General features: G+C 40.7%; 1 protein-coding gene across 1 annotated transcript; it reads left to right on the forward strand.

Moving 5' to 3' along the window:
- The first annotated feature begins 2,188 nt into the window (after positions 1-2,188).
- LOC139474538 (uncharacterized) lies at positions 2,189-21,683 on the forward strand. The gene is made up of 10 exons (XM_071257594.1): positions 2,189-2,272; positions 6,890-7,150; positions 7,821-7,835; positions 8,297-8,532; positions 10,644-10,803; positions 11,866-11,973; positions 13,473-13,608; positions 14,279-14,406; positions 18,636-18,897; positions 21,327-21,683. The coding sequence occupies exons 1-10, from the start codon at positions 2,224-2,226 to the stop codon at positions 21,526-21,528; spliced, it is 1,557 nt and encodes a 518-aa protein (XP_071113695.1). The 5' UTR covers positions 2,189-2,223; the 3' UTR covers positions 21,529-21,683.
- Positions 21,684-27,178: the final 5,495 nt, after the last annotated feature.

Raw genomic sequence — 27,178 nt, forward strand, 5'->3', positions numbered from 1 at the left:
CAGTCAATATTCTATGTCTGACATATCCTTTCGGTTACTTTATGTAACACGTTTTGTGTCATTTAAAATTAATGTTTGTGTTCCTTGAATGATGATGATAGATTATGATGCCAAAATGATTGTTATTGTAATCGAGAATAAGTAGAATAGCATATGTGGCCATGGCAGCATGTAATTCCGATCACGTTTTGAATCATGAAATATTTTATTTTCATCATAGTTGCCACTTTTCTTGATAATATTATAATTACATTTATTCTCAATACACAGTAAGTCGGGATTTGTTTGTATTACTGAATATTAATCATATTTGTAATCAGTATTTTGATTATCTCTCTTTTTAAATGAATTAATAAAGTATGAGTGATACTATGTCGACATTTCTTAAATTGTATCATTCAAAGAGCTTCTCAACGTTTCCGCGATCGATACACACATAAATATGTACGTAAATTAAGCAACATTAACTGTGTATTATATCTCCATTCTATCATGGTATATACCCCGCACCGGTCACAAGCAACACGAATACCTTATCACGGTGACTCGGCAGTAGGCTTACAAACGGGCAGGGCAGCTATAACTACAATCCCTACAATAACGACAGGCAAGGTGTTTGGTGTGTTGTTCAGCGATCCAACATAGCAGGTGGTCAAACAATCAGGCTCGTGTCACGTTTGAAGCAACTTGGCCCGGGCTATAAATTAACGTAAAACTTTATACAAAGAAAAGTAAACTATTTCTGGACTGCATGATTTCGGGATGAGACGAACGACTCCAGTATAGAACACATACACAAGAATGTGCGTGTATATATTTGCCCCCAGGAGAAGCATTTCTAACACAAAGCGCCCAAAATGAAACCGCACGCCCAGGGCGCATGCCAAACGACTTGCTCTGATGGGCGACACGATTCCGCATGAAACAATCACTAGTTTTTCATTTGTTGCAGAATATGAATCGCTTTTTAACAAAATCCAGGTTCTTCGATTAAAAATACATGTGCAAACGCATAATGCATACTGACCATGATAATCCCAGTCTTGTCGCCTCGCCATGTTGCTGACGATATTTGTAACCGTCATGAAACGATAAATACTCAGATCACCGAATAGTCCTTATACTAGAAAACGCCAAAGCCCTTCGGGAGTAACATTTCTTCTTTTTGTCAAGGGACCAAATTTCAAACAGGCGGACGCAACAAATACTTCAGATGGACAGAAGTGAGGTTTCGCTCCGGAACATACTAAGGTGCCTGTGGGCGGTGGGGTAGCCTAGTGGTTAAAGCTTTCGCTCGTCACGCCGAAGATTCGGGTTCGATTCCCGACATGGGTATGGTGTGAAGCCCATTTCTGGTGTACCCTGCAGTCATATTGCTGGAATATTGCTAAAAGCGACGTAAAACCATACGCACTCACTCACTTAGGTGCCTGTGTGTCAATCGGAACATATGGAGATGACTTAGAAAAAGGCTCAGTTTATGAAAATATGGTTGGTTGGTTTGTTTGTTGTTAAACGCCGCACTCAGCAATATTCCAGCTATATGACGGCGGTCTGTAAATAATCGAGTCTGGACCAGACAATCCAGTGATTGATATCATGAGCATCAATCCACGCATTTGGGATCGATGACGTGCATCAATCAAGTCAGGGAGCCTGACCACCCGATCCAGTTAGTCGCCTTTTACGACAAACATAGTCACCTTTTACGGCAAGCATGGCTTGCTGAAGACCTATTCTATCCCGGAATCTTCACGGGTCTATGAAAATATGGAATTTTGATAGAAACAAGCAACTCCATATAAATTGAAAAGGAGCTCCGGTGAACTGGGATATCATGAACCTGTGGAAAATCTAGACTTGCTTTATTAATGGCTATAGCATTACAGTAATAGCAGATGTTTAAATTGTAAAATGGGATTGTGAGACAGACTTGTATATGCGTATCGGAAAGAATAGCCCTATCGTTTCAAGGGGTCGTCATTCCCTATGGCAAATTAATAACGCCACGTACAATCTTTCACACACGGCATCACAATAGAATATACAAAACAAGGACTTCGTTGAAGCGACAGCCCTGACGCTTATGGGCGGGGATTTCACTTACGTAATATTTGTGAATGTAGGCTGACTGGATACCACTCGTTGAGTCGGGTAGTGTGTCGGTTATTTTTACCCCACCGACAGTCAGCTTTTCCATCTGACTCACATCAAGAGGCGACCATGGCGTACGTACACGCCCTGCTGGCTGTGCTGCTGACGGCCTCATCATGTGAGTGTTGTCAGCTACCCTCCAAGGGTGATTTATTTAATTCTAATGACAACTGAACAAGGGTGATACTTCTATGCACATACAATGCGACGTTTCGGTGTAGATACTAACAACGTTATCAATGCAAGAAATGTGAAGGTTACATGCACGTGGATCATTGATGTTTATACAAGGTTGTATGATGATAGATGGATGTTTACACAACAGATAAGATTAAAGTATGAAGCCTGATGATAGTAGTGAGTGAGTTTGATTTTACGCCGCTCATAGCAATATTCCAGCAATATCACGGCGGGGGACACCAGAAACGGGCTTCACTCATTGCACCTATGTGGGGAATCGAACCCGGGTCTTCGGCGTGAGCGAACGCTTTAACCACTAGGCTACCCAACAATCCCCTGATGATAATAATGAGAGGGAGGTTTCATCGCTTTTGGAATGCGGCTTGACCTGAAAAGACTTCTGCTCTCATTTTCTGTTGAAGGACCTTGTTTGTCAATATCAGTATGAACGGTGGGTAATCGCATTGTCGTCAAAAACATGGTTCAGGATGTAAAACAAGAAACGAAATTGTTCATATTGTTTTAAAAATACAAGTGTTGACTTAATATTGTGGGGATAATATTTAATTATGAATTTAAACTGACAAACTAAGCGTTTGATGGACGTATCAAAAGATTTCTTGTAATATGACACATGCTAGTACGTTAGGACAATGTTAAAACAAGCAGACACCCGTCAAATATAACGAATATTGTAAGATCGGATGGAAAAGACCGCATGTGAACAGAATTGTGAACAGAATTCGTCAATCACAATCAACATACACGTGTAGTGAAGGATGTCACGGGGTTGTTGAATAGGTTGTAATAATAATGCTTTGTCATGATTCACAAAGAAGAGCTATGCACATATTCATATGCACCCTTCTGTTATGAACGGGGTCGTCCCGGTTTCTTTGATATGCCGACAGATAATCCGCATGTTGTGATGGCCCCGTTTTATCGAAACAAACTTAAGTTGATTCACTTATTATCCCCTACTACGATTTGGTTGTTTGGTCTGTTGTTTTACGCTGCACTCAGCAATATTCCAGCTATATGACGGCGGTCTGTAAATAATCGAGCGTGGATCAGACAATCCAGTGATTGACATCATGAGTAGGGGTGACTATTGAGGCATTTTTTACTATTGCGATACTATTGCGATAGTTAAAACAACTATTGCGATACTATTGCGAAAGTGGCCCTACTATTGCGATACTATTGCGATAGTTTTCACTTGCAATTATAGCAGGCTTTAGTAGCATATATTTCAGCATTTTGACTGACACCATCAAAATAATTATAACTTTCTGATACTATTTGTAAAGAAAACAAGAAATGAGAAGAAAACAAGTTCAAATTGACCTCTCCAAAATATTTTGATACAAAATTTCACTTCATGTAACTGGTAAAGTCTTAGGTTACTGCAGTGTTTTAGCACCAATATGAATGAATGCTATTGAATGTCTAGTATTTGACTATACAAACTGTCAAACTCTTTAATTGTCACATTGGCATTCACTGAATGACTAAATGCGATTCAACATATCAATTGGGAAACAAAGTTGACAAAAACTCACATGTGGCGTCCGCCATCTTGTCCATGTTGCCTAGCGACGAGTAGCTAAGGGACGTAACTTTAAATCAAGCAGACAAAGTAGTGCAATCCAAACGAAAGCACGACAGAGGTTAGATGATCATAGGAGTTGTTTCTATGTTTTTTAAGAAAGTAAATTAACTTTCGATAGATAGACAAACTATCGCCAATAGTATCGATTGTTTCAAGTTGCAATCGATAGTGTACTATCGTGAGACGAGCAATCGCAATCAATCGATAGTTCGATGTATCGTTACAACACTAGTCATGAGCATCGATCCACACAATTGGGACTAATGACAGAAAGTGAGTAAGTGATTGCATGGATGAGATGGTCGGGTTTAACGCCGATATTGTATACAGGTATAAGGTGGCCGATTGTGTTGGTTTGTTTGTTGTTTAACGCCGCACTCAGCAATATTTCAACTCTATGACGGCGGTCAGCAAATTATCGAGTCTGGACCAGGCAATCACGTGATTGATATCATGAGCATCGATCCACGCAATTGGGATACGATGACATGCATCAACCAAGTCAGCAAATCTGACCACCCGATCCTGTTAGTCGCCTCTTACGACAAGCATTGGTTGCTGAAGACAAGGAGGAAATGCTCACTAATAACGTACTTCATATTAACATAACTCATGCATGCAGGGATTCGAACACGATACCGAGGCCTGGAGAAAATCAGTTATTCAAGAGTAAATGAGTTGGGATTAATCCAATTTTTATCAAGGCTTTTCAGCTTGATGTAGTAGAAAGCTCGAAGTGATGCAGGTCTCAGACATGTAGCGCTTCAGAGAAACCCACGAGCACAGGTGTGGTGCTGACAAACCAAGAAGACCCGTGAAGATTCCGGGGTAGAATAGGTCTTCAGCAACCCATGCTTGCCGCAAAAAAGGTGACTATGCTTGTCGTAAAAGGCGACTAACGGGATCGGGTGGTCAGGCTCGCTGACTTGGTTGATACATGTCATCGATCCCAAATGCGATCGATGCTCATGATATCAGTCACTGGATTGTCTGGTCCAGACTCGATTATTTACAGACCGCCGTCATATAGCTGGAATATTGCTGAGTGCGGCGTTAAACAACAGACCAACCAACCAACCAAGAAACAATCAGGCGGCGAACTGCAGCCCCTGAGACGTCCTGGCCAGCTTTGCCCAAGTTCGCCTGGGCGAAATATTGAATCGAAGTGGCGTGGCATGGGGTTTACCGTCGCGTTCAAGATTATTGCACTTATCTACGTAAGCTGTGCACATATATTCTTCTGCACGCATATGTTGGTATTCATCGAGAATGTTACGATTGGTTAAAATCTGTATCGAAATGCCCTTTGCGCCGGGTGCTACTCAATTACGTACGTTTAAAGGGTAAACAGTCTCATAAGAGTTCAGTCCAACCTAATTCTATACGTGATAAGTTCTTATATAACAACAACTTAAGGTCCGCAAGCATTGCGAAACACCCGCGCATGACTCACCGTGACTCGGACGTTTTGCGTTTGCTCTGTCACGAGCTCGGCTATATGGACATATTTTAGAAATAGCATGCACCAAGATTACTGTGTTTCATGTGATTCTGTTTACATAACTTGTCAGTTTAATCAGTAACCAACAATTTGACATAATCCTGAGAAGAGTAATATGTTTATTTGTTCGGTGCATTTAATTAGATGGTGAACAGATTATTCATTTTGCACCAGTAAGGCAGGCGTTTTAATGTCATATAAAAAGGTAACACAGATTTTTATTTGTTTTATTCCGCAAATACCTTCATAAAGTTGATACCATGAGAAGAGAGCGGTTGCGTTGGAGTTGTTGATGCTATTATTTCTTCTGATAGCTGGAATAAAAAGTTTGACTTAAATTCAGCCAAAGTAATGTAGACCAATGATATTTGCTCTTGCAATCCGATCCCTCGGCACGTTCAGGGGTATTCTGTATTTGCTCGTCGACAAATGGGAGACGCGTGTTTGTTTAAGCAGTAAACTGACACTGAGCACTGACACTGAGCCCTTGTGATTATGTAAACATACATGTCCGAGGTAAATATATATATATTTCACGAAATGTCTAATACACCGTTCACATGCAAAACATTTACTCACGTAATTAATTTTGCACTTATGTAACTATACATACGTGTCTGTAAGTAAATGTACTATGCGTTCACATGAAAATTAACTAAGGTGTATGATAAAGTATGTAAATGGTGTAAGGTACACATATTTATAAGTCTGGTCACGACTTTCAACTTGTAAAGGTTGTTTTCCAATCAAAGTCGAATGAGAAGAGAGTCACAATATAAAAAAATCTTCGCATGAGGCAACATGTGTTTGATTTAATCTGTCAACAACTTTTTTCCTCCCCGAAACCAAACGAAAACATTGTCCTGTCAGCTCTGGATGTCCGCATTAAAGTTGGTATTGCTGTAAACTATGGTAGCCGAGAGCGGACATCGCTCTCTTGCCGTCAGTTACGGCCGCGAAAAAGCTATAACACAGACGAGAAAGTGATATGTCTGGTCTCGTGTTATCGCTTTCTCGCGGTAAAACAATATCCTCTCTTGACCACTATAGGGGTCGCATGCAGTTAAAGACCCGTGAAGATCAGGGGTAGAATAGGTCTTCAGAAACCCATGCTTGCCGTAAAATGCGACTATGCTTGTCGTAAGAGGCGACTAACGGGATCGGGTGGTCAGGAACGCTGACTTGCTTTACGTATGTCATCGTATCCCAATTCCGTAGATCGATGCTCATGATGTCAATCACTGAATTGTCTGGTCCAGACTCGATTATTTACAGACTGCCGTCGTATAGCTGGAATATTGGTGAGTGCGGCGTTAAACAACAAACAGTTATAATACAATGGCCAATATCTAGTCTTTGGACAGGTTTAGCGCAAGAACATCAGTATTCAGTGAATGATAAATGTAGTTATGATATCACTTCTAATTTTCTTCGCCCTGCAGATGTGAACGCCCAGAATGCCTGCAGCGTACGGCGTGACGCGGCATGTGTGGCGGCCGTGAGGTCCCTCTACACCAACACCTCGGCCTTCTGGTTTGGGACGAGGTACGCGACGGACTGCCCACCTGACTCGGGGAGCCCTGTGTGTACAAATAACTCACCCTCCCGAACCTCCCTCCTCACTCGACTGATGGGGGACGGTGCCACCGACTCCAGCGGTCTAGCCTTCGTCCTCAACGTCACGTACCCCATTACTCTTCCAGGTAAGCGGCACCTTCACTACGGCATTTTCCCTTCCAGTTTACGAATTCAGGAAGAAACACATGACTTAATTTTGCAGATTCGAATCACATATGTTAAGAAAATTATTGGTTTATACAAGTTTTGTTTTCTTTGTTTGTTGTTTAACGCCGCACTCTGCAATATTCCAGCTATATGACGGCGGGCTATGGATAATCGAGTCTGGGCCAGATAATTCAATGATTGACATCATGAGCATCGATCCACGCAATCGGGATCGATGACATACATCGATCAAGTCAGCGAGCCTGACCACCCGATCCCGTTAGTCACCTCTTATGACAAGCATAGTCATTCGCCTTTTACAGCAAGTATGGTATGAAGATCTATTCAACCCGGATCTGCAAGTTGACTTTACGATATCCATGATGAAATCCGTCTCCGTTTGAGTCTAACTTTTACTTGACCTTAGACAAAGGGAGGTAACTATAATATGATGGTTCTTATCAGTGAACGCTAAAATGTGTGAGCCAGAGTAAGACAGTTTGTATTCTTGTTTGTATATCATTGTAGGTGCTAACAGGGGGCCCAGGCCTAATTAGGCTTTACGTCAATACTCTGTACAAAAAATAGTGTTAGATCAACAACACACTACCCTTCACACATAATGTATGTCATATATTTTATTTCCAGCTGATGGATCTGACCGTGAGTACATTCCTCCTGCCCTCCTCCAATACATACTTATACATTCACATGTGGGACGCCTTTTTACTATTTATTAGCTAATTATCAAATTTGATTTGAATATTTAAGAAAATGAATTTATGAATATAATCTGCATAATTTTGTAATATCTTAACCTGTATTTTATTACATTTAAACGAATTTATTATGTCACAAAATTAGAAGTATTTAAAAAAAATTAAAACATCGATTGAGTGATGTCAATAATGCATTTTGTATTATCTTATAATTCATCTTGTGCCAAATATGTAGATATATGATAAATGTTGCCACTCATAGTGAGAACAAGCTGACGCTCATTACGTTAAAGGTCTAAGATGACGTTTCATGTTTGATATTAAAAAAGTCTTAAAACTTAAGCCATACACTTTAAGTATTTGATGGTGTTACATTTTGCCATAAGTGTCTTTGTTAAACAACAGGAATATACAACGGCTGTGGGAGGATAGTGAAAGCGCCTTTGACCAGACCACAACATTTCGTCGTCGACCCCCTCGCCAACACCGTCTATCCCCCTTACGACCTGCGCGAGGAGCCGGAAGTGACGTGGCCAGCGGAGGAAAACACCCTCTACACTGTTATCATGTTTGACCCCGCCCCGTTCTACGTGCATGCGTTATACGTCAACGTCGCCGGCGGCAGATTGCAAAATGGAGACGTGGGTGACGGTTTCTCTATACAAGATAAACTGCCGGAATGCCGGGCAAACGAAAGTACATGTATAACCTTGAAAATTGGACATGACCCCAAAATTACAAACCTTATCAAAACTGAAACAGTCGCTGAAAAGCTGCCAACTTTAGGCCCAAAACAAAAGCATGATAACGTATTAGATACATCACCATCGAATAGCCGTTTCATTTTTGTTTCTAATTTAGCTACCATCAAACATGGGTGTAAACTTTCTTTTGCCCTGCAGTTTATATACTTAACTGACACTCAACACGAGATTTCACCCGATACATAACGTGCAGTTTGATTTCCACACGTTTTAATTATTTCTTCCTTTCATAAAGCCCAAGTCACTCTGAGGGGATACAGGTGGCCCATTCATCAAAAGAATTTGCTTGCAAAGTTGCGTCCCAGTATCCGTTGATCCATGGATTTAATCCCAGCTAGATTAATATATTGCATGGCTTGCCAGCACCCTTCCCGTAGGTTTCATCAAAGTTGTAAAAATATCTCTATGAACTATATCTACAGAGAAGTGTTGGTAGTTCTGTCACGCCGGGAAGAAAACTAATTAATTAATGTGATGACAAGCAATCAACCAGTCGTGAAGCCGAACCTCCTGATCCAATTACACTCGCCTCTTTCAATCATAGGTGGACTGACATTTAGTCCCAGAAATAAAGTTATCTTATTCAAAAAATTATATCTACAAAATAAAACAATAAAAATCCAAAATAGAGCCCAGAACAATCCTTAAGGGAATCTAGACTTGCCACATCATTCTAGACTTAAATTGGACTCCTTTTTAAAGTTCTCTCAAGGGTCTGTGAGACCGACTAAAGCATAGGTTGCTGGGGACCTATTGTAACCCGCACGGGATACATCCGGATGGATAGTGTTGCAGCGTTACACTGATCGCGCTATCTAAGGATCGTCAGCCTCACGTGTTTCCGTCTCATGAAATACGTATATCTCCATAGTAAGGAATTCGGCGCCAAACAGGGAATTAAAAAAAAAGAAGAAAACAACTAAAATTTAAATCATTTAAACTAATTGAAACAAAAATAATCGTTATTCACCCATCCTTGATTATCCAGTGTTTCATATATTCATACTCTGATAAGTACAGCCTTAAGCCATTCACTCCCATACCTACGTGTGTCACCAGATCAGTCACCCTTATCACTAACTTAGCCCAGAATTTCATTAGCTGATTTGGTTGATGCATGCCATCGATCCCAATTGCGTGGATCGATGCTCATGAAGTCCACCACTGGATTGCCTGGTCCAGACTCGATTATTTACAGACCGCCGTCATATAGCTGGAATGTTGCTGAGTGCGGCGTTAAACAAACAAACAAACAAACAACAAACATTAGCTCATTAGCTAGATATAAACAATCAATCACTTACATCGCGGATGGGAAGTCCTGTCGTATTTGAAACGGCATGCAAACGTCGAGTATAATTTCATTGATGTCTATATTTGGTGTGGAATCGTATTGAAAGCAAAGATGTTGGTCTTCAACAACCCATGCTTGCCGTAAAAGGCGACTATGTTTGTCGTAAGAGGCGACGAACTGGATCGGGTGATTAGGCACGCTGACGTGGTTGATGCATGTCATCGTATCCCAATTGCGTGTATCTATGCTCATGATGTCAATCACTGGATTGTCTGGTCCAGGCTCGATTATTTACAGACTGCCTTCATAAAGCTGGAATATTACTGAGTGCAGCGTTAAACAACAAACAACCTAACAACTCCAGGTATTTCAAAAGGTCTTGTCGCTATGATCAAGATACTAAAAACCTCATACTGGTATTGAAGGTAGTCATCAAGCGTTCATTCCACGCGCTGCTTAATCCCAAAAAGAGCATGACATCATCGTGCTATTTTAACATCACTGGATTTTTCTAATCTACACATAAGTTATAATAACCAAAACGTTTTTGTAGAAAAACCTGAATACCTCACAGTGGAATCCCCTTTTGGAATTCCACTGGGACGTATTTACGTCACGTGTTACTTTAGGTCTTGAGCCTTGGGTATCGTTCGGTGACTACCTTTAATAGTAACCTATGGGTACTTCGTTCCAGACGATATTTCCCTACTTTGGTCCTGGAAACCCCGTGGATCGGGACAACCCTTACGTCTGGCTCGTGTTTAAGCAACAGAGAGCACTGAACGCCTCACTGATCCCCCGCGTCCGAATCCCGGTCTACGTGGAAGACCTTGTATCTCAGCTGGGGCTGTCAAGTAAGAATTACATTTAAGGAGATTATTTACTCTTGATTTTCGATGAAAAAATATCGTTTTAACATCACGAACCATGCTGCATCTGTCACCCTGTGCCACAGTTACATGTCTTTAGTTGTCACCCCCGAAGATGCGAAATACGAAACAATTTAAGATCCCGAGCTGTTATTAACTTGGTTTGGATACAATGAGGTTTTACTTTGTCTTTTAGTCAACAATATCAGATGCTCTTTTTAAAAGCACGAGTGACAGAAATATATTTTCAGCACTTTACTTAAATAATCGCCTCACATGCAGCGATTATAGTAATATTGTCTTGGCAGAAAACTTAATTATTTGAAGCGGCAATAAACATCACTCACTCCGTGGCATTCAGACATTCAGAACTGTGCACCAGGGCGGTGGTGTGGCTTAGTGGTTCAACATCTCGCTCAGCGCGACGTAATCCCGGGTTGGATTCCCCACATGAGTACACTGTTTAAAGTCGTGTTATTTCTATAAACGTCGTAAAATAATACTCACTGCAGAGCTCTAGGTGAGCTGTATCTGCGTAAAATACGCACAACACACCATAAGCCAATTAAGTTTGAGTTGTTTGCGTACAAGTACGAATGAAAACAACAACTGCACTACTGTAACAAGCTTATACGTAATTACCTTATGTAAACCTTTCAAGCCTGCGTGCCCGTGTGTCTTTGTAGATCTCTGTTTACTGACCGAGTGCAGGCATCACGCTTTATATAGGCTAAACATGCATCTCTGTCGTGATCTTGTGCGATATGTGACACACTTGGGGCATCACATGGACGGATGCTGAAACAGCTTTTGAAGCATAACTAGTTTTAAAAGGGTCACCCATTGGTTTAAAAATACCCAAAAGATTGGACCCAATGTGAATACTTAAACAAAAACTATCAATACCCAAAGTGAATGATAACATATGAGTAAAATACTGATTGGCTCAAACATTTTTCTGGAGCTCAGAACACACTCTATTGTGCACCAACCTCGTCTTGTAAATGCTAGGATGCTACATACTCACATACTTGTTCATGGTTACAGCCCAGTCGTATGGCATCAGCGTGGTCATGACCAACACGGATGAGTTCACCGCTGTCTTCATCCGGTCAGTTAATTTCATGAACAGATGTCCAGTCTTTTATGGGCAGTGTAAGTATGGTCATAATTACTCAAAATAGTAAAAGGTAAAAATACTCTATTCTGTTTAATCGTTTCCATTCATTATGGAATGATACTATACTATGTACTATGATCTGCAACCAACCAGACCCGTGAAGATCCGGGTTAGAATAGGTCTTCAGCAACCCATGCTTGCCGTGAAAGGCGACTATTCTTGTCGTAAAAGGCGACTAACGGGATCGGGTGGTCAGGCTCGCTGACTTGGTTGAAGCATGTCATCGTTTCCCAATTGCGTGGATCGATGCTCATGATATCAATCACTGGGTTGTCTGGTCCAGACTCGATTATCTACAGACCGCCGTCATATAGCTGGAATATTGGTGAGTGAGGCGTCAAAACAAACGAACAAACAGCAACCAACTATGACGGACCATTAGCTCCTCAGGAGTCGTACCCCCAAGCTTTAGAAACAATGAGTATAGAGTGCAAAATATCTATTATTAGAGATTATGATTTTATGCTTTTAAGGATCAACATTGTCATGTGGGAAATTTCAATAACAAAAACCGCCTTTCCAACAATCTTTGGATACGTATGTTGCTAAATATTGTTCCCACGTATATGCTTATGCATTTATTTAGCAGTTATTTTCATAAAATGCTACAGTTTTAGCAATATAGCGTTGATGACAAGTACTGTATCACTTTTAGAATACGATGTACTATTACCACTGGTATTCATCCGTGTCCTGAGTGTGTGTGTGTATACTAGTCCGGACTTATGCCTGTGTTAAAGTACTAGCCCAATGAGACCTCCATCATGCCGCAGTTTAACATGAATAACCCACTCAGACACAGCATACTGACTCCGAGCCGACCAATCCTTGTTTTAGCCCCTTAATGCGGAGCGCCAGACAGGGTAACAACAAGTACAATCTTTTAACGTATTTTGGTATGACGCGGTCGGGGATCGAACCCCCAACCTTTTACTCACCGGGCAGACGCTCGATCCACTAGACCACGGAAGCGGTAAATGTAAAGTAGACGTTTGGGGGGACAAATGTTAGTCCTAGCAAGTATGATTCATCATTATCATCCCGGTCATTGGATCCCGGGGGTGGGGGGGGGTGGGGGGTGGGATATGAAACTCTTTACCCACGTCTATCTAGCAGCAAACGCTTGCCCTAAGCACATCATGACGATACACAAGACAGTAATAAAACTGTCTAGATCTATAGTCTGGGTATGGGCAAAATCCCTATTTGAAGATTCTAATGCGGATGAAATATGAAATGTGTGTTAACCTCACACAGAAGACACTAATAATACTGTGTAGATCTATCGACTGGGAATGGAACAAATCCCTCTTTGATAGATTCCTGATGCGGATGAAATATTACCAATATTAGTTGAGCGTTTTATCATAGGTTGTATGCCTTCGCGTTATTTTATCAACGATGGGCACACATCCCTTAAAATATTCACTGAAAAAAAACATAATCAAATTTTAACAATATCTTTATCATCTAGGGTTGAGCAGCTACATTCAGAAAAGAGGTGGGCTACCGTCACTTCCGGCGCGTCTTGATCTCAGTGTATCCGTTGACGTCAGCTTTACGGCCCCTGCTATAACGTACAAATCGTGCGGATTAGTGTATGAGGGAAGGTTGGTACTCCCATGTCTCTCCTTTATAACACACGCATGCGGAATAGTGTATCACAAAACGTGGGTCCTCTCATGTCCCCTCTATAACGTACAAATCGTGCGGATTAGTGTATGAGGGAAGGTTGGTACTCCCATGTCTCTCCTTTATAACACACGCATGCGGAATAGTGTATCACAAAACGTGGGTCCTCTCATGTCCCCTCTATAACGTACAAATCATGCGGACTAGTGTATGAGGGAAGGTTGGTACTCCCATGTCTCTCCTTTATAACACACGCATGCGGAATAGTGTATCACAAAACGTGGGTACTCGCTTGTCCCCTCTATAACGTACACATCGTGCGGAGAGTGTCTGGCCCGTATTCGATTATTCACAGACTGCCGTCATATAGCTTGAATATTGCGTGCATCGTTAAACAACAAACAAACAAAACATCATGCGAAATAGTGTATCATAGAAGCTGGCTTTAACTCTGTGGAAATGGCATTTTCTTGTAGTCCTCTAAATACAATGAATAGCGTACTGCTCCTGTCATACCGTTTGATGATAAAACAATGATTAAAACTGCATGCTAACAATGCCACGTTCAGTGCTGATGTGGTTAGAAATATACGTTCCTATGCTTTTGCACTGCCAGTCTTAATAGCATGTAGGTTTTCTCTGTTACAGCCCAGTGAACGTCACTGTAGATTATCGGAACATGGATCTATTACGCACCGTGGAGACTCGGAACTCCCCCCAAGTCAGCCTGGTTCCCCTTGTGACCAGAGGTCAACCCCCCTCAGTCACAGTGAAAGGTGAGTGAACTCAAACCACCACCCATTCGGGGGTGGCGAGGGTGTGGTAGGGAATCTTTCGGAAGATGATTTTGCACACAGAAAATTGTGAGCGAAGAAATCTAACAGAAAATCAGTGAAAATAATAAACTGCCGGGCAAAAGAAAAAAGAGTATACACTTGAAAATAGGATCAGACCCAAAACGTACGAACGTAGTAGGCTAAAAACAGTCGATAACACACTGCAAACTTTAGGTCCAAAACACAACTGTGATATCCGAAACAAACGGCTTTCTGTTTGCTGCTCAGGACCAGTCCCTTCTGTCCCTTTTGACACTAATGTGATTGACAAGATTAGGGAAAACATGACAAATATGCAGACCTATGATTTGATAGCTTGTAAATATTCTTCACATACAAATAACGTTTAGAAATTAGCATAAAATGACACCTTTGAACTGTTCAATAAGTCGCCGTGCCAGAGCTGCTGATAATGGTCTTTTAGAAGACAGTTTCACGAATAGATTTTTGTTGCCACAAACTTGCGAAATCCATACCTCGCCAAAACCTGACTTAAAAAGATAGTTTATTAACTTTGTTACCCAGTTTACATGACCTTGTTTATTATACAACATAACATGTAACATTTCTTCGGTAAACGCCATTCAGACGTATGCAATAAATTTAACCAATTAGTTACACAACGAATGACCGCTAACATCTGGACAGGGATCTTCCACATTCACCAAGCACTGTATTATTTGATGTCGACATCTTTAGCTTATCGCAGGCGAACCATTGAATCTTATCCAATTGTTTTGTTTCTCCGACGCCCCAAATCTCTGACCCTACAAAAGTACTGGCATTATTTTAGAACCAAACAGTTAAAAGAAAAAGTGTCATGAATATTGCTCCAATGTGTGTATGGTTCTCACGATAGTAACAGCTTTTAGCTTGAATAGCAATGATATCAGAGGATTCAAACCAAATTAATTTGTTGCTAAAGAACAAACCTAAATCTGTGTAACCTGTAACAACCTCAACAACATTACCAACATAGCACCACGTTTCCGAGCGAGATAAACCACCTCCATTTTTTAACACAACGATTTTGTTTTGGAAACATTTATTGATCTTTTCCAGGTATTACAGTACTTTTGTAGCATATTTAACTTCTTTTGAAGGCTAATCACCGTATCACAAAAAAATATTTAATCATCATCAAATAGAAGTAAAAATATATGAACAAGACCAGAATGTAACTGAACACCAAAGGGCCATTCTGTTTCTATTTCTACAACCAACCGATTGATTAAAAACAATGAAATAGGAATGGACTTAGCATGCAACCTTGCCTTACTCCCATGAAGCACAAAATAATACAGGACATATTAGTATATGACCTCACATAACCTTGACACTTTTATAACACATGACAACATCTTCCCCATTTTTGAGTGAGTGAGTATGGTTTCACCCTGCCTTTAGCAATATTTTAGAAATATCAAGACGGGGGACACCAGAAATGGGATTCACACATTGTATCCATGTAGGTGAGGTGAGGTGAAATTGGGTTTAACGTCGCGTCCAAGATTATTGCACTTATATAGCGACGTGCATGCACGTGTATGTGTGTGTGTGGCTGCTTGTACTAGTCCGGACTGATGCCGATTTATAGTGCTAGCTCACTGAGATACCATGCCGCAGTTTAACACGAATACCCCACTCAGACACAGTATACTGACTCCGAGCCGACCAGTCCTTGTTTTAGCCCCTTAATGCCGAGCGCCAGACAGGGTAACAACAAGTACAATCTTTTAACGTCTTTTTGTATGACGCGGCCCGGGATCGAACCCTGGACCTTCCGCTCTCCGGGCGGACGCTCTACCACAAGACCACGGAGGCGGTGTATCCATGTAGGTAATCGAACCCGGGGCTTCGGCGTGACAAGCAAACGCTTTAACCACTTGACTACCCGACCGCCCCTCTCCATCTTTTAACTTAATCCATGTTTATAAAATAAATACCACTGAAGCTGCTCCTGTACAGTGTCAAGAGCCCCAGAAATGGTAATAAAAGCAACGTAAAAACCTCCTTTACGTGAAAGATAACGTTCATCAATGGCATTTAAGCCATAGTCGAATAGCCCTTTCGAAAGCCTGATTGACATTCTGATATTTTATCAAGAGCATCTGCCCCAAAATAAAAGTCTCTCATTAAAAGTGGAAGAAAATAATTTACTAAAAAATACTCAATTAAGTACTCGCACTGTAATTATCTGTAGCTGAGGCTTTGCCATGTTTTTACAGAGAAATTATTATTCATGTAGACCTTTTTTACGGCAACATTCCCGTTTTCATAGTTGTTATTAATAATAGGGGCGGTCTGGTAGCCTAGTGGTTAAAGCGTTCGCTCGTCACGCCGAAGACCCGGGTTCGATTCCAGACATGGGTACAATGTGTGAAGCCCATTTGTGGTATCCCCCGCCGTGATATTGCTGGAATATTGCTAAAAGCGGCGTAAAACCATACTCACTCACTCACTCACTGTTATTGATAATAATTATTAATAATTCTGATTGAATATAATAAATACCTGCAGATTTTGTTTGAAAGCATTAATACTGTCTACTATGTCAATTCTTGTGATGGGGCATTCTAAAATATCTGCTGTCATTTCTGAAAGTGGCATTCATTAAGGTCATAGTCATCTCGGTTATCTATATTATCTTCAACAAGAAAACAACACTGTCACAATCCTCCGCCATGAGGCACATTAAAATTTTGTTTCTTCATACAGTTGTGAATATGAACTATTAAAATGGGTCCTTTCAAACCTTAAGAAGAGATCGGCCTTATGCATAATATATGTCATCTGAAAAAAATTTATCAGTGAAATTATTATAGAAAAAGGCCCCTCCTCTGGAAAAAAATAATTTATGGCACAAATTCTCGAACTCAGTCTTGACAAGTATTTCTTAGATAAGCTAACTTCAGTAGTTTTTGAGAAAACCATTGCAGAGACACTAGACACATTGTAAAATAACATGGATCAAAATCCGTAACTGTGTATGCTTAAAGAAAAAACATATGTAGCAAGGGAAGTAATTCTGAAAATAAATATTTACGGCACCAATTTTCGAACTCAGTCTTGAAAAGTATCTCTTAGAAAAGCATGCAAACTTGTATTCATGTAACGTAGTTTCTGAGAAAACCTATCCCGACTGCTGAAACCATTCACTTTGTTGAAAAGCACGTATCAAGGGCCATAACCCTGTAGAAAAATAATTTGTCAAGTATCTCTCAGAAAAGCATGCAAACTTGCATTCATGTAACGTTTCGAAGAAAACCTGTCCCCATTTCACGCAGTATATGCTTTAAGTTGAGCACGGAGCAAGGGCCATAACTCTGTAAAAAATGGTTGGTTGGTTGGTTTGTTGTTTGTGCAGGACATGCTTGACCGTGATTCTTTCATGACAAAGGATATGGCACGGATGATCCTCACCTTTCAATAAATATTCATGTGTAAATCTACTTGTTTATTCTGCAATTCAGTAATTTCAAGTAAAGAGCATGTTTACATGACATATATTTAATAACCTGGTGTTACGAAAGAGAATCTGAAAAATATGAATTGTTTATATTGGTCATAGATATATTTTAGAGCTGTCAAATGGTGTTTGCTTCTGCTGTAAATATGGAACTGTTATCTGGTAATTTTGAAGATATTGTCCCGGATCTAATCAAACTAACACTAGCAATTGTGACACCATCCTTGGATCCATCTGTAAATATATATTTATAAGTGTCATGTGTGTTTCTTAATTGATTGAATTATTGTATATATTAATTAGCGGGTTTGTCTGATATCTTTTAGTTAAGTTCATGTAGATCTGCATTTTGTCTAACCATTTGCAAAGGAGGTAAAGACAAAATTTGGAAGGGAGCTACATCTTGAAGCTTAATGTCAGCAGCAGAAATTGCAGATATGATTCTAATTCCAAGTGGTGGAATAAGAAATGCTTTCTTATTGTTAACATCAACATAAAGCGGATTAAATACTCAATCAAAAGTTGGATTTGAACGATTGGAATTTTTTTATTGTAAGGATAACTTCAGACGGCGTTGCTTAAGGGATGATTCATCCGCTTCCACATACCAATTATGAAAAACTTTAAGGATGATAATATAGTAAACGCGAGAGGGTGCGTTTCCTTTTACCTCAGTATATACGAATGCTTTTCCTTTCAGACAAGCAGTACACCCTAATGATGCTCGACATTAACCCCGAGCTGGGAAAGACCGAACAGAACTCAATCATTCATTGGATGGTCGTCAACATCCGGGGTACTGACATCAGTACCGGTGAAGAGGTGTATGACTGGGTAATGCCCTTGACACCAACGTTGAATCGGCTCTACCTGTTTGCCTTGTTTGAGCAGACGGCGCATGTCAGCACCGCAACGGCGAGGAGTTACGTTGGAGCCAACTGTCCTTCTTTCATGGTATTCCGGTACGATAAAATGAGCAATAATACCATCATCACCCAGTGGGTATTGCTGGTCAGAAATAAGTTCCGTGTGCGTGCGTGCATGTGATACTCTCTCTCTCGGTTTGTGTGTGCCTGTGTGTGTGTGCGCGCGCGTGCGTGCGTGCGTATGTGTGTGTGTGTGTGTGTGTGTGTGTGTGTGTTACGCCGCACTCAGCAATATTCAAACCCGTATTAATTGCAGACCGAAGTGATACACCTGGAATAGTGATGGGTACGGCGTAAAACAACATTCACTCTCTATATTCATCACGATTATCCTACCATGTATTGCCATTAGTGAGTGAGTTAAAATTTATAGTCACTATTGCCATTAGTGTTACTACCATTTGTGTTAAGAGAAAGAAAGTGAGTGAGTGAGTTAAAATTTATAGTCACCTCGGCAGTTTGTCAGCCATATCGGAGAAAGAAAGAGTCATATGTAGGGTGGGGTGATAAGACAGTTCCTAGCCTTTATATGAAACGACGAACCAAAGGGCTTAGAGATCCTTTAATAATCTTTGTTTGTTTGTTGTTGAACGCCGCACTCAGCTATATTCAAGCTATATAAGACGGGGGTCTGTAAATAATCGAGTCTGGACCAGACAATGTTGTGACTGACATCTTGAGCTTCGATCTACGCAATTGGGATACGATGACATGCATCAACTCAGTCATCGAGCCTGACCACCCGATCCCGCCAGTTGCCTCATGCGACAAGCATAGTTGCCTTATACGACAAGCAAGGGTTGCTGAAGACCTATTCTACCACGGACCTTCACGGGCCCCTTTAATAATGTATTTCGACTGGTCCGTATGCTAGCTGTATCACCTGTTGTCCTTTTCACTGAAAATCTTTCCAGGCTGGTACTCACCTATTTCTTTTGAGGGGCAGTAGGCTTGCCACTGGGTAAAGGGTTTGCTCGCCACGCCGAAGGCCCGGTATTGATTCCCCATACACGTACACTATGTGAAGCCCACGCACTCACTATCCCCCATGGGATGCAGGAAAGGTTCTTTACTCAGTGAAATCTCATTGACTCATATTATTTAAGACGGTGTTACAGTTTAACACTTTTATCAAAATTTGACCCCTCTTCAATCTCATTAAAATCCCACACGAAACCTGTCTACGTGAAGACTGACGACACATGGAAGGTCGATCTCAGGTGAACACTTGGATTGAGTGAGTTGGGTTTAACTCCACTTTTCACAGTATTCCAGTTATATCACGGCGTGTCAGCTTAATGTGGGAGGAAAGCCCGAAGTGATGCAGGTCTTAGACGTTTACAACTTCTGTGACACCCACGAGCGCAGTCTAAATGAATTATAGGTGGATTAATATTCCTTAGCCAATCAACTGTCAGCTTTCCAAAGCCGTTGGGCTTCATCTTTTTTATCACGTCGATTGGGAAAAGTCGATTTCTGCAAAAGTATTTTTCAACTTATGCCCCCAATAGTACACACTAATGTAGGGTGTATATGCCATGGCGCTTAGAAACGACAGGATGCACTATTTATACACAACGATATAATGGCGCTCCCTTGAATTTCTGCCTTCCTTGTGATTTCAGTTCTAATTTGAGACACAGAAATCAAACAAGTTTCAATCTTCCGCAGACTCGAGAATTTAGAGAAGTTAGAAGCTTCAATGTTGATTTGCTTGTTAGAGAGTTCATCTGAGATCGTCATGCAAAGAGGTATCGTATCGGAGTAATGAGATTGACCCCCCTTAATACTAAAACGGATAAATGGTGTGGTGTTGTGTCCCTAAACAGCCAGAATCTGCTGGTTGCGGTTTCACATTTTGATTGGACATGAATACTATCCTTGGTCTCTCATGCTGTGATCGTGGGTTCTACCAAAAGTTTTACACGGCCTGAGTCTCCGGCCTTCCTCCCACGGCTCGCATAAATACTGTTCAACTCAGTGGTAATGTTGACAAGGTCACGCCAAAAGACTGCTTTACATCATTCAGGCCGCTTCCGTGGTTGATGATTCAATTCCATGTCGTTGTCATACAAAACAAAACGTTAGAAGATCGCACTTGTTATCCTGTCCTGCCTGGCGCTCTGCATTAATATTAAGAGAATATAACAAGTTTTGGTCGTTAAAAAAACGTTAAAAGATAGTCCTTGTCGTTACCCTGCCTGGCGCATGTCAATATGGTGATAAAAGAAGAACTGGTCACCTCATAGTCAGTATACTGTGTCTGAGTGGGGTGTCTATGTTAAACTGCGGCATGGTATCACAGTTGTGCGAACACTAAAACAAACGACACAACACAAGTCAGGACTAGTATAAATAACACACAGACAACACGTGCCTTTATAAATGCAATGACCTTGAACGCGACGTTAAACTCCGTTTCACCTCAGTGCATTTAATGATATCCAAAGCTCTGCTATCTACAGGTGCAACTTTAGAGCTGGCGACTACATCCGTGACAACAACCTCTCCCTCGTGGGTCTACGACATCTTAGAGTCATCCCCGACACCTACCAACAGTACATGTCGTACGCCGTGTTCAAGTTCAACACCATGGCCCAAAGTTGCTGGGGGCGCACTGAGAACGCTCCACCCTGCTCCTCTTCCCAGAAGATTATAGTTGAGTAAAATCCTATCTGAACAGTGGGTTTAAGTGGGGAACTGTGTTTCTCTACAACCTTGCGTGTTTCATAAACGAGGCCAGCGAATGATTTCCGTTATCTTTACCACCGAACAACCCGGTTCAACAAACTCTTCTGGATGTTGCTCTTGAAATAAAAAATAGCGAGTACATTTCGTTTCGCAAATCATTCTCCACAATTTATCATAATTCATGTCACGCAGACGTTACAATATCAACATATTAATTTCCTATATGAACAGTGGTTCTTGTAACACCGTAGTTATTGGGTTAGGTTCAGGGAAAGTGATGATAATTTCAAAGATTATCCTGGTCTTATCTTGTTACATCAAACTGTTATGTCGCCAGCGGTTGAACAGAAATGCGGAGTTTCTTCTAAAATATACAATAGGCTCTCATGTGAATAATAACAAAAAAAATCACTTTTGTAAAATTTCACTTAAATATACAGTTTGTTCTGCTTGTTGTTTAACATCGCACTCAGCAATATTCCAGGTATATGACGGCGATCTGTAAATAATCGAGTCTGGACCAGACAATCCAGTGATTGACATTATGAGCTTCGCTCTACGCAATTTGGATACGATGACAATTAATTTCAGTTGCTAAATCATTTAGTATAGACGTAATAAAGGGATGGCGACGACACACAGCCCTGCCTTACGCCACAATACACAGGGAAGACATCATTATATGTTATACACACGAACGCAGGGCCACTTACGCCATTTTATAATATTATACACCACAAACAGTTTCAATTTACTAAGTTCCTGTGTACCCCGAATAGGACGGGAGTCATTCGGCTCATCTGGCCACAGATTATCAGAGGTTATGCACTACTCTTAGATGGGGTGGCAATATTGAACATGCATGAAGATCTAGCAGGACAGGCATTTTCATTCTAATTCTGCAAAAACAGCTTTAGAGTGTGTTGCCAGAGTTGACTGTTTAGTATGAGTACAGTCTCAAATCAACAGCCAGAAGCAAACTAGGAGAAGGAGTCAGAGAGTCAGAGCAAAATTCTTCACACAGGGGAGGCACTTCTGAGAATTTACCAGAACATGACAGAACTGTTTAACGTGTTATTTCATATAGACAGTGGGGATAAACATTATATTCACTTACGGCAAACAGGTTCTGTGCAAAAAAGGGTCAGATGATGTCAATGATCAGCATTGATTTTCAGATGAAGAAACATACACAAAACTCTTTTGGCACATGTCAAATGCTGCCAGATAGGGTCATGATAGGATTTTGTTGTTATTGTCCTGGCTATTGCATTGTTTGACAAAATAGATTGATCGCACCTCTAGACAGCATTTGGAACTGGCAAACAATTCAGATAATTCCTGTTCATTGTCGGACTCCTTGGACCTGAGAAACCTCTTCACTTTCAGCTTTTCATGAAATTACTGACAGGGATCAGACATCTTTCTTCGGGGAAAGGGCAAAAGACCGCGTGGAAAACACTGAATGTGTATGATGATGGGACAGACGCTTTCAATCTCTGGTGATGTACCAGCAGAACAGGATGGGAAGAACATGATGCAAGTCATTCAGTGTTTTTTTGTCTTCATGCTTTGTTCATGCTAGTGTTGATGAGGCACACAAAGAATTATTCACTAAGAAAGGCAGAGCAATTGATTCCATTCCTCCTACACTATTTGCTTTGTACCAACATGTCCCGAAAGCTGCATTGCAAACTAGCCACTGTTGTGGACGAAGTCTGGAAGCCGAAACAGACCTTTCCACACCAACTGGGGAAGGGTAATATCTGTACCACATGGGATATGAGCCTTTGTGGACTACACTACCACAAGTCATGCCAAGGGCACCTGAGATGTAGTTGTAAGTAGTCTGAGAGGGGATGCAGAGCAAGGTGTGACTGTGTTGTGCAACATTAAATAAGTTCACCACTTTGAGAATGTGGTAGCAACTGTGATCACATTTAATTGTTCATAGCCAACCAAATCATTAGCCATTTACAACATACTTCAATGACTACAACATTTATTCTTTACATGTTCTGTTTTCACCAAATGAGTATACAATATTTGTATAGTTAATTGGCCTTAATGAAGTTTGTCTTAAATATTTGTCGAAGAAGACAGAAATGTATATATTTTTATTAAAAGAAATTCACACTTTAGATTACCTAAATCAAGTCTATTGCGATAGAGTTATTTACATTTCAGATGTAGTGTTGGGTCTAAACATTCAAATAATTGTTTTGCATTATATATTTAGGTTGTGGGTCATGTTCACACAAGATATACTAGAATTTCATTCTTCCATGGCGGCCATATGGGAGTTTCTGGGTGGCGCCATAACTTATATTATCTGGAATGTCATTACCTACAACTTATTCAAGTTTCATGCTTTTGTCACTAAGTGCACAACTGACCCTATATTCGTCACGAAACGGCTGCACTAATAGACATACGATTGTGGTAGCGCTAAGATCGGTTTGCAGAACGGGGTACTGGGCACCATTAGCCAATGCTCGCAAGAGTTTGCAAGAGCTAATATAACCAAAACGAAAAGTGGCTACATCACGGAGTGTCAGCTTAACGTGGAAGCGCAGTAGCACATAGACGTTTGCTAATTTGCCGGGCAAACGTACACATTAATGTTTGAAAGTGGCGAAAAATGACACAAACTAGAAATGGTTATGTGATGCTGACGTATTTGAAACCGGGTATAATTGTGTTTTGGACGAAACAGTTAGCTCTGTTTCGGTTACTGTTTTCAGCCTGTGGCTAGAAACGTTTAAATTTTGTGGGTCATATCCTATTCTCAAGGCTATACTTTTATTTGCCCGGTGGAATATATATTGGATAATTGCGGATGTCCCTTAAAAAAATAAAACGCATTTTTACCTAAGCCATCATACTCCGCGTACGAGGGGGCGGTCGGGTAGCCTTGTGGTTAAAGCGTTCGCTCGTGACGCTGAAGACCCTGTTTCGATTCCCGACATGGGTACAATGTGTGAAGCCCATTTCTGGTGTCCCCCGCCGTGATATTGCTCGAATATTGCTAAGAGCGACGTAAAACCACATTCACTCACTCACTCGCTTGGCGTATGAGGATTACACATGTTGACGAACGGGCCATGCTAACAGATTTACCATATTCTGCAGCACCTATCAAGCAACTTAGCTCACTCAGTACGTATGATTTGGAATGTACTTTAGTAGATTTGGTAGTCAAAGCTGACAATGCTTTTGTCAAGCGACTGCTGATTGGGCGTATACCAGTAACTCGAAATGAGCATCAAAGGAACTTACAATCAAATCCAAACAACATGTATTTTGAGGATTTCACGTCGCATTTCTCACATTAATACAAACGATAATTTCACGTGAAGATCCTCAGAAGGTCTTCAGCAACCATGCTTGCCATAAGAGGCGACTAACGGGATCAAGTGGTCAGGCCCGCTGACTTGGTTCGTGTATGTCATCGTATCCCAATTGAGTAGATTGATTATCATGATGTCAATCACTGGATTTTTCTGGTTCAGACTCGATTATTTAGAGACCGCCCTCATATAGCTGAATATTTCTGAGTGCGACAAACACAAACATTGACAGACAAGTTCATTGTTTCAATCCATAATCAATTACATAAATTGTTGTGTTTGGATAACATATATTCATTTTATTTCAACATTTTGAATCACGTGTTTCTTACTACATTCGCAAGTAGATCCTTTATTCCGGAATAACATCAGAATCATCATGATTAAATCGGACAAACATCAAAATGAATCTTTGTACACTAAACCTCATTTCATTTATTCATTTACAGTAAACTACGGTTATAGCGAACACGCTTATAATGAAGTGACTGATAGAACGAACTTATTTTTTAGTCCCGACCATTTGTTGCATAAACGTTCTATATATGCCTATATAAAACTACGGTTAATACGAACTAAAATTAGTGGTCCCTTCGAGTTCGTCATAACCGTAGTTTACTGTTGTATGTTACATATTTAGCATTATCTCCATGGTGTTACTATTACCACATACATGTTATGTCAGTAACTACAGAAAGTGTTCACAGTTATAAACATTATACTTTGATAGTTTAGGGTCTTTATATGCGTGTAGAAGTTGGAAGTCAACATGACAAGGTTGGACCAGACAATCCAGTGATTAATATCATGAGCATCGATCCACGCAATTGGGATCGATGACATGCATCAACCAAGTCTTTTACGACAAGCATGGGTTGCTAAAGACCTATTCTACCCCGGATCTTCACGGGTCAACATGACAAGTTGGATAACAACTTCTTTATTATACATTTTAATGGGTATTATTAAATAGTCTATAAAACATTCATAACTCCAAACAGATATTTACACTAGATAACTCAGATCACTATCCTCTTTCCCAATGTATCTCACAACCTAAGCAGTTGAACTAGGGTGTTTAAAAAACAATCAGAAGTAAAATAAATGTAAAATAAATCCAGCAATCTATTTACATGTGATAACGGTTTACAGCTCTTTCACTTTGTAAATCTTGTGACACATTGTTTCACTAGTTCCACAATCGGGGGACAAGGTCTCTTTGCAATCGTTGATGTGCCTTGGATCGTCGTCTACCATTGGATGCTTCCTTTTCAGGCCACCAGTTCCCCCTGGTCTTTCTGTAGGTCCCATCTGTAAGAGTAATTCTTGTCGACTTTAGCGGTCCTTGGTCCCCAGCTCTGGTTCCTCTTACCGTATTATACCCATGTACCTATAACGTAATAACATTATAAGATTATTGTTGAACCGAGTTATGGTTTTATTATGTCTGATCCACATCATGGGAACACTTTGACCCCTGGTACCCATTATTCACCCAATTTGGAAAAAGAAACTGCCTCCCTCATGTGATTTTGAACATTAGTTGTCTGAGAAGTACTTTATTTTCTTTTTTAACCTGTTGCTTACATTGTTTCGCCTTCACAGTTGATCTGCTCAGGTCGATGGAGATGGTGATAGTGGTCAATTGCTGCCAACTGGTTCCTTGCAGGGTAGCCTGTGAACCTGAAATATAATTTAATGTTCTTTTAAAAGTAAATTACGTTTGGTGTTTATCATATAACTAAGTTTGATATGGATATAATGACCCTTTACATAACTCTACCTTTATATGACGTGTAGCCGAAGAATCTTATCCGTGTAACGTTGTGCCGTAAAATTCCACAGAAGTTGCACCACGTCTGTTCTACCAGTGTAGAAAATGGCTGTCCCCATCACACTAACAATCCCAATTCATGTAGAAATAATTTTAACTTTGTATAGATGTCGGCCACACCATGTCAGATATATTTACAATTTTACCACCTTTGAGTTTCTCATTTCTTGCAGAGTCTAATTGAGGCTCGACTAGGCAAACACGTGGTCGACAGCATAAGCAGCGATCTGCGCTGCCGGGTACCATGACATAATCAGCCACACACTGTAGCCTCCCGATCCTCATGAGCCAGGGGGCGGTCGGGTAGCCTAGTGGTTAAAGCGTTCGCTCGTCACGCCGAAGACCATGGTTCGATTCCCGACATGCGTACAATGGGTGAAGCCCATTTCATGTGTCCCCCGCCGTGATATTGCTGGAATATTGCTAAAAACGGTGTAAAACC

Source organism: Haliotis cracherodii, unplaced genomic scaffold (genome assembly GCF_022045235.1).
Source record: "Haliotis cracherodii isolate W230 unplaced genomic scaffold, xgHalCrac1.p SCAF_3, whole genome shotgun sequence".
Classification (NCBI taxonomy): domain Eukaryota; kingdom Metazoa; phylum Mollusca; class Gastropoda; order Lepetellida; family Haliotidae; genus Haliotis; species Haliotis cracherodii.

Excerpts from the sequence above, each read along its gene's own strand:
- LOC139474538 (XM_071257594.1), top strand. The coding sequence starts at position 2,224 with ATGGCGTACGTACACGCCCTGCTGGCTGTGCTGCTGACGGCCTCATCA. Across the intron at positions 2,273-6,889 it reads GCTGCTGACGGCCTCATCAT|ATGTGAACGCCCAGAATGCC; the intron begins GTGAGTGTTGTC and ends TTCGCCCTGCAG. Across the intron at positions 8,533-10,643 it reads GCAGATTGCAAAATGGAGAC|ACGATATTTCCCTACTTTGG; the intron begins GTGGGTGACGGT and ends ACTTCGTTCCAG.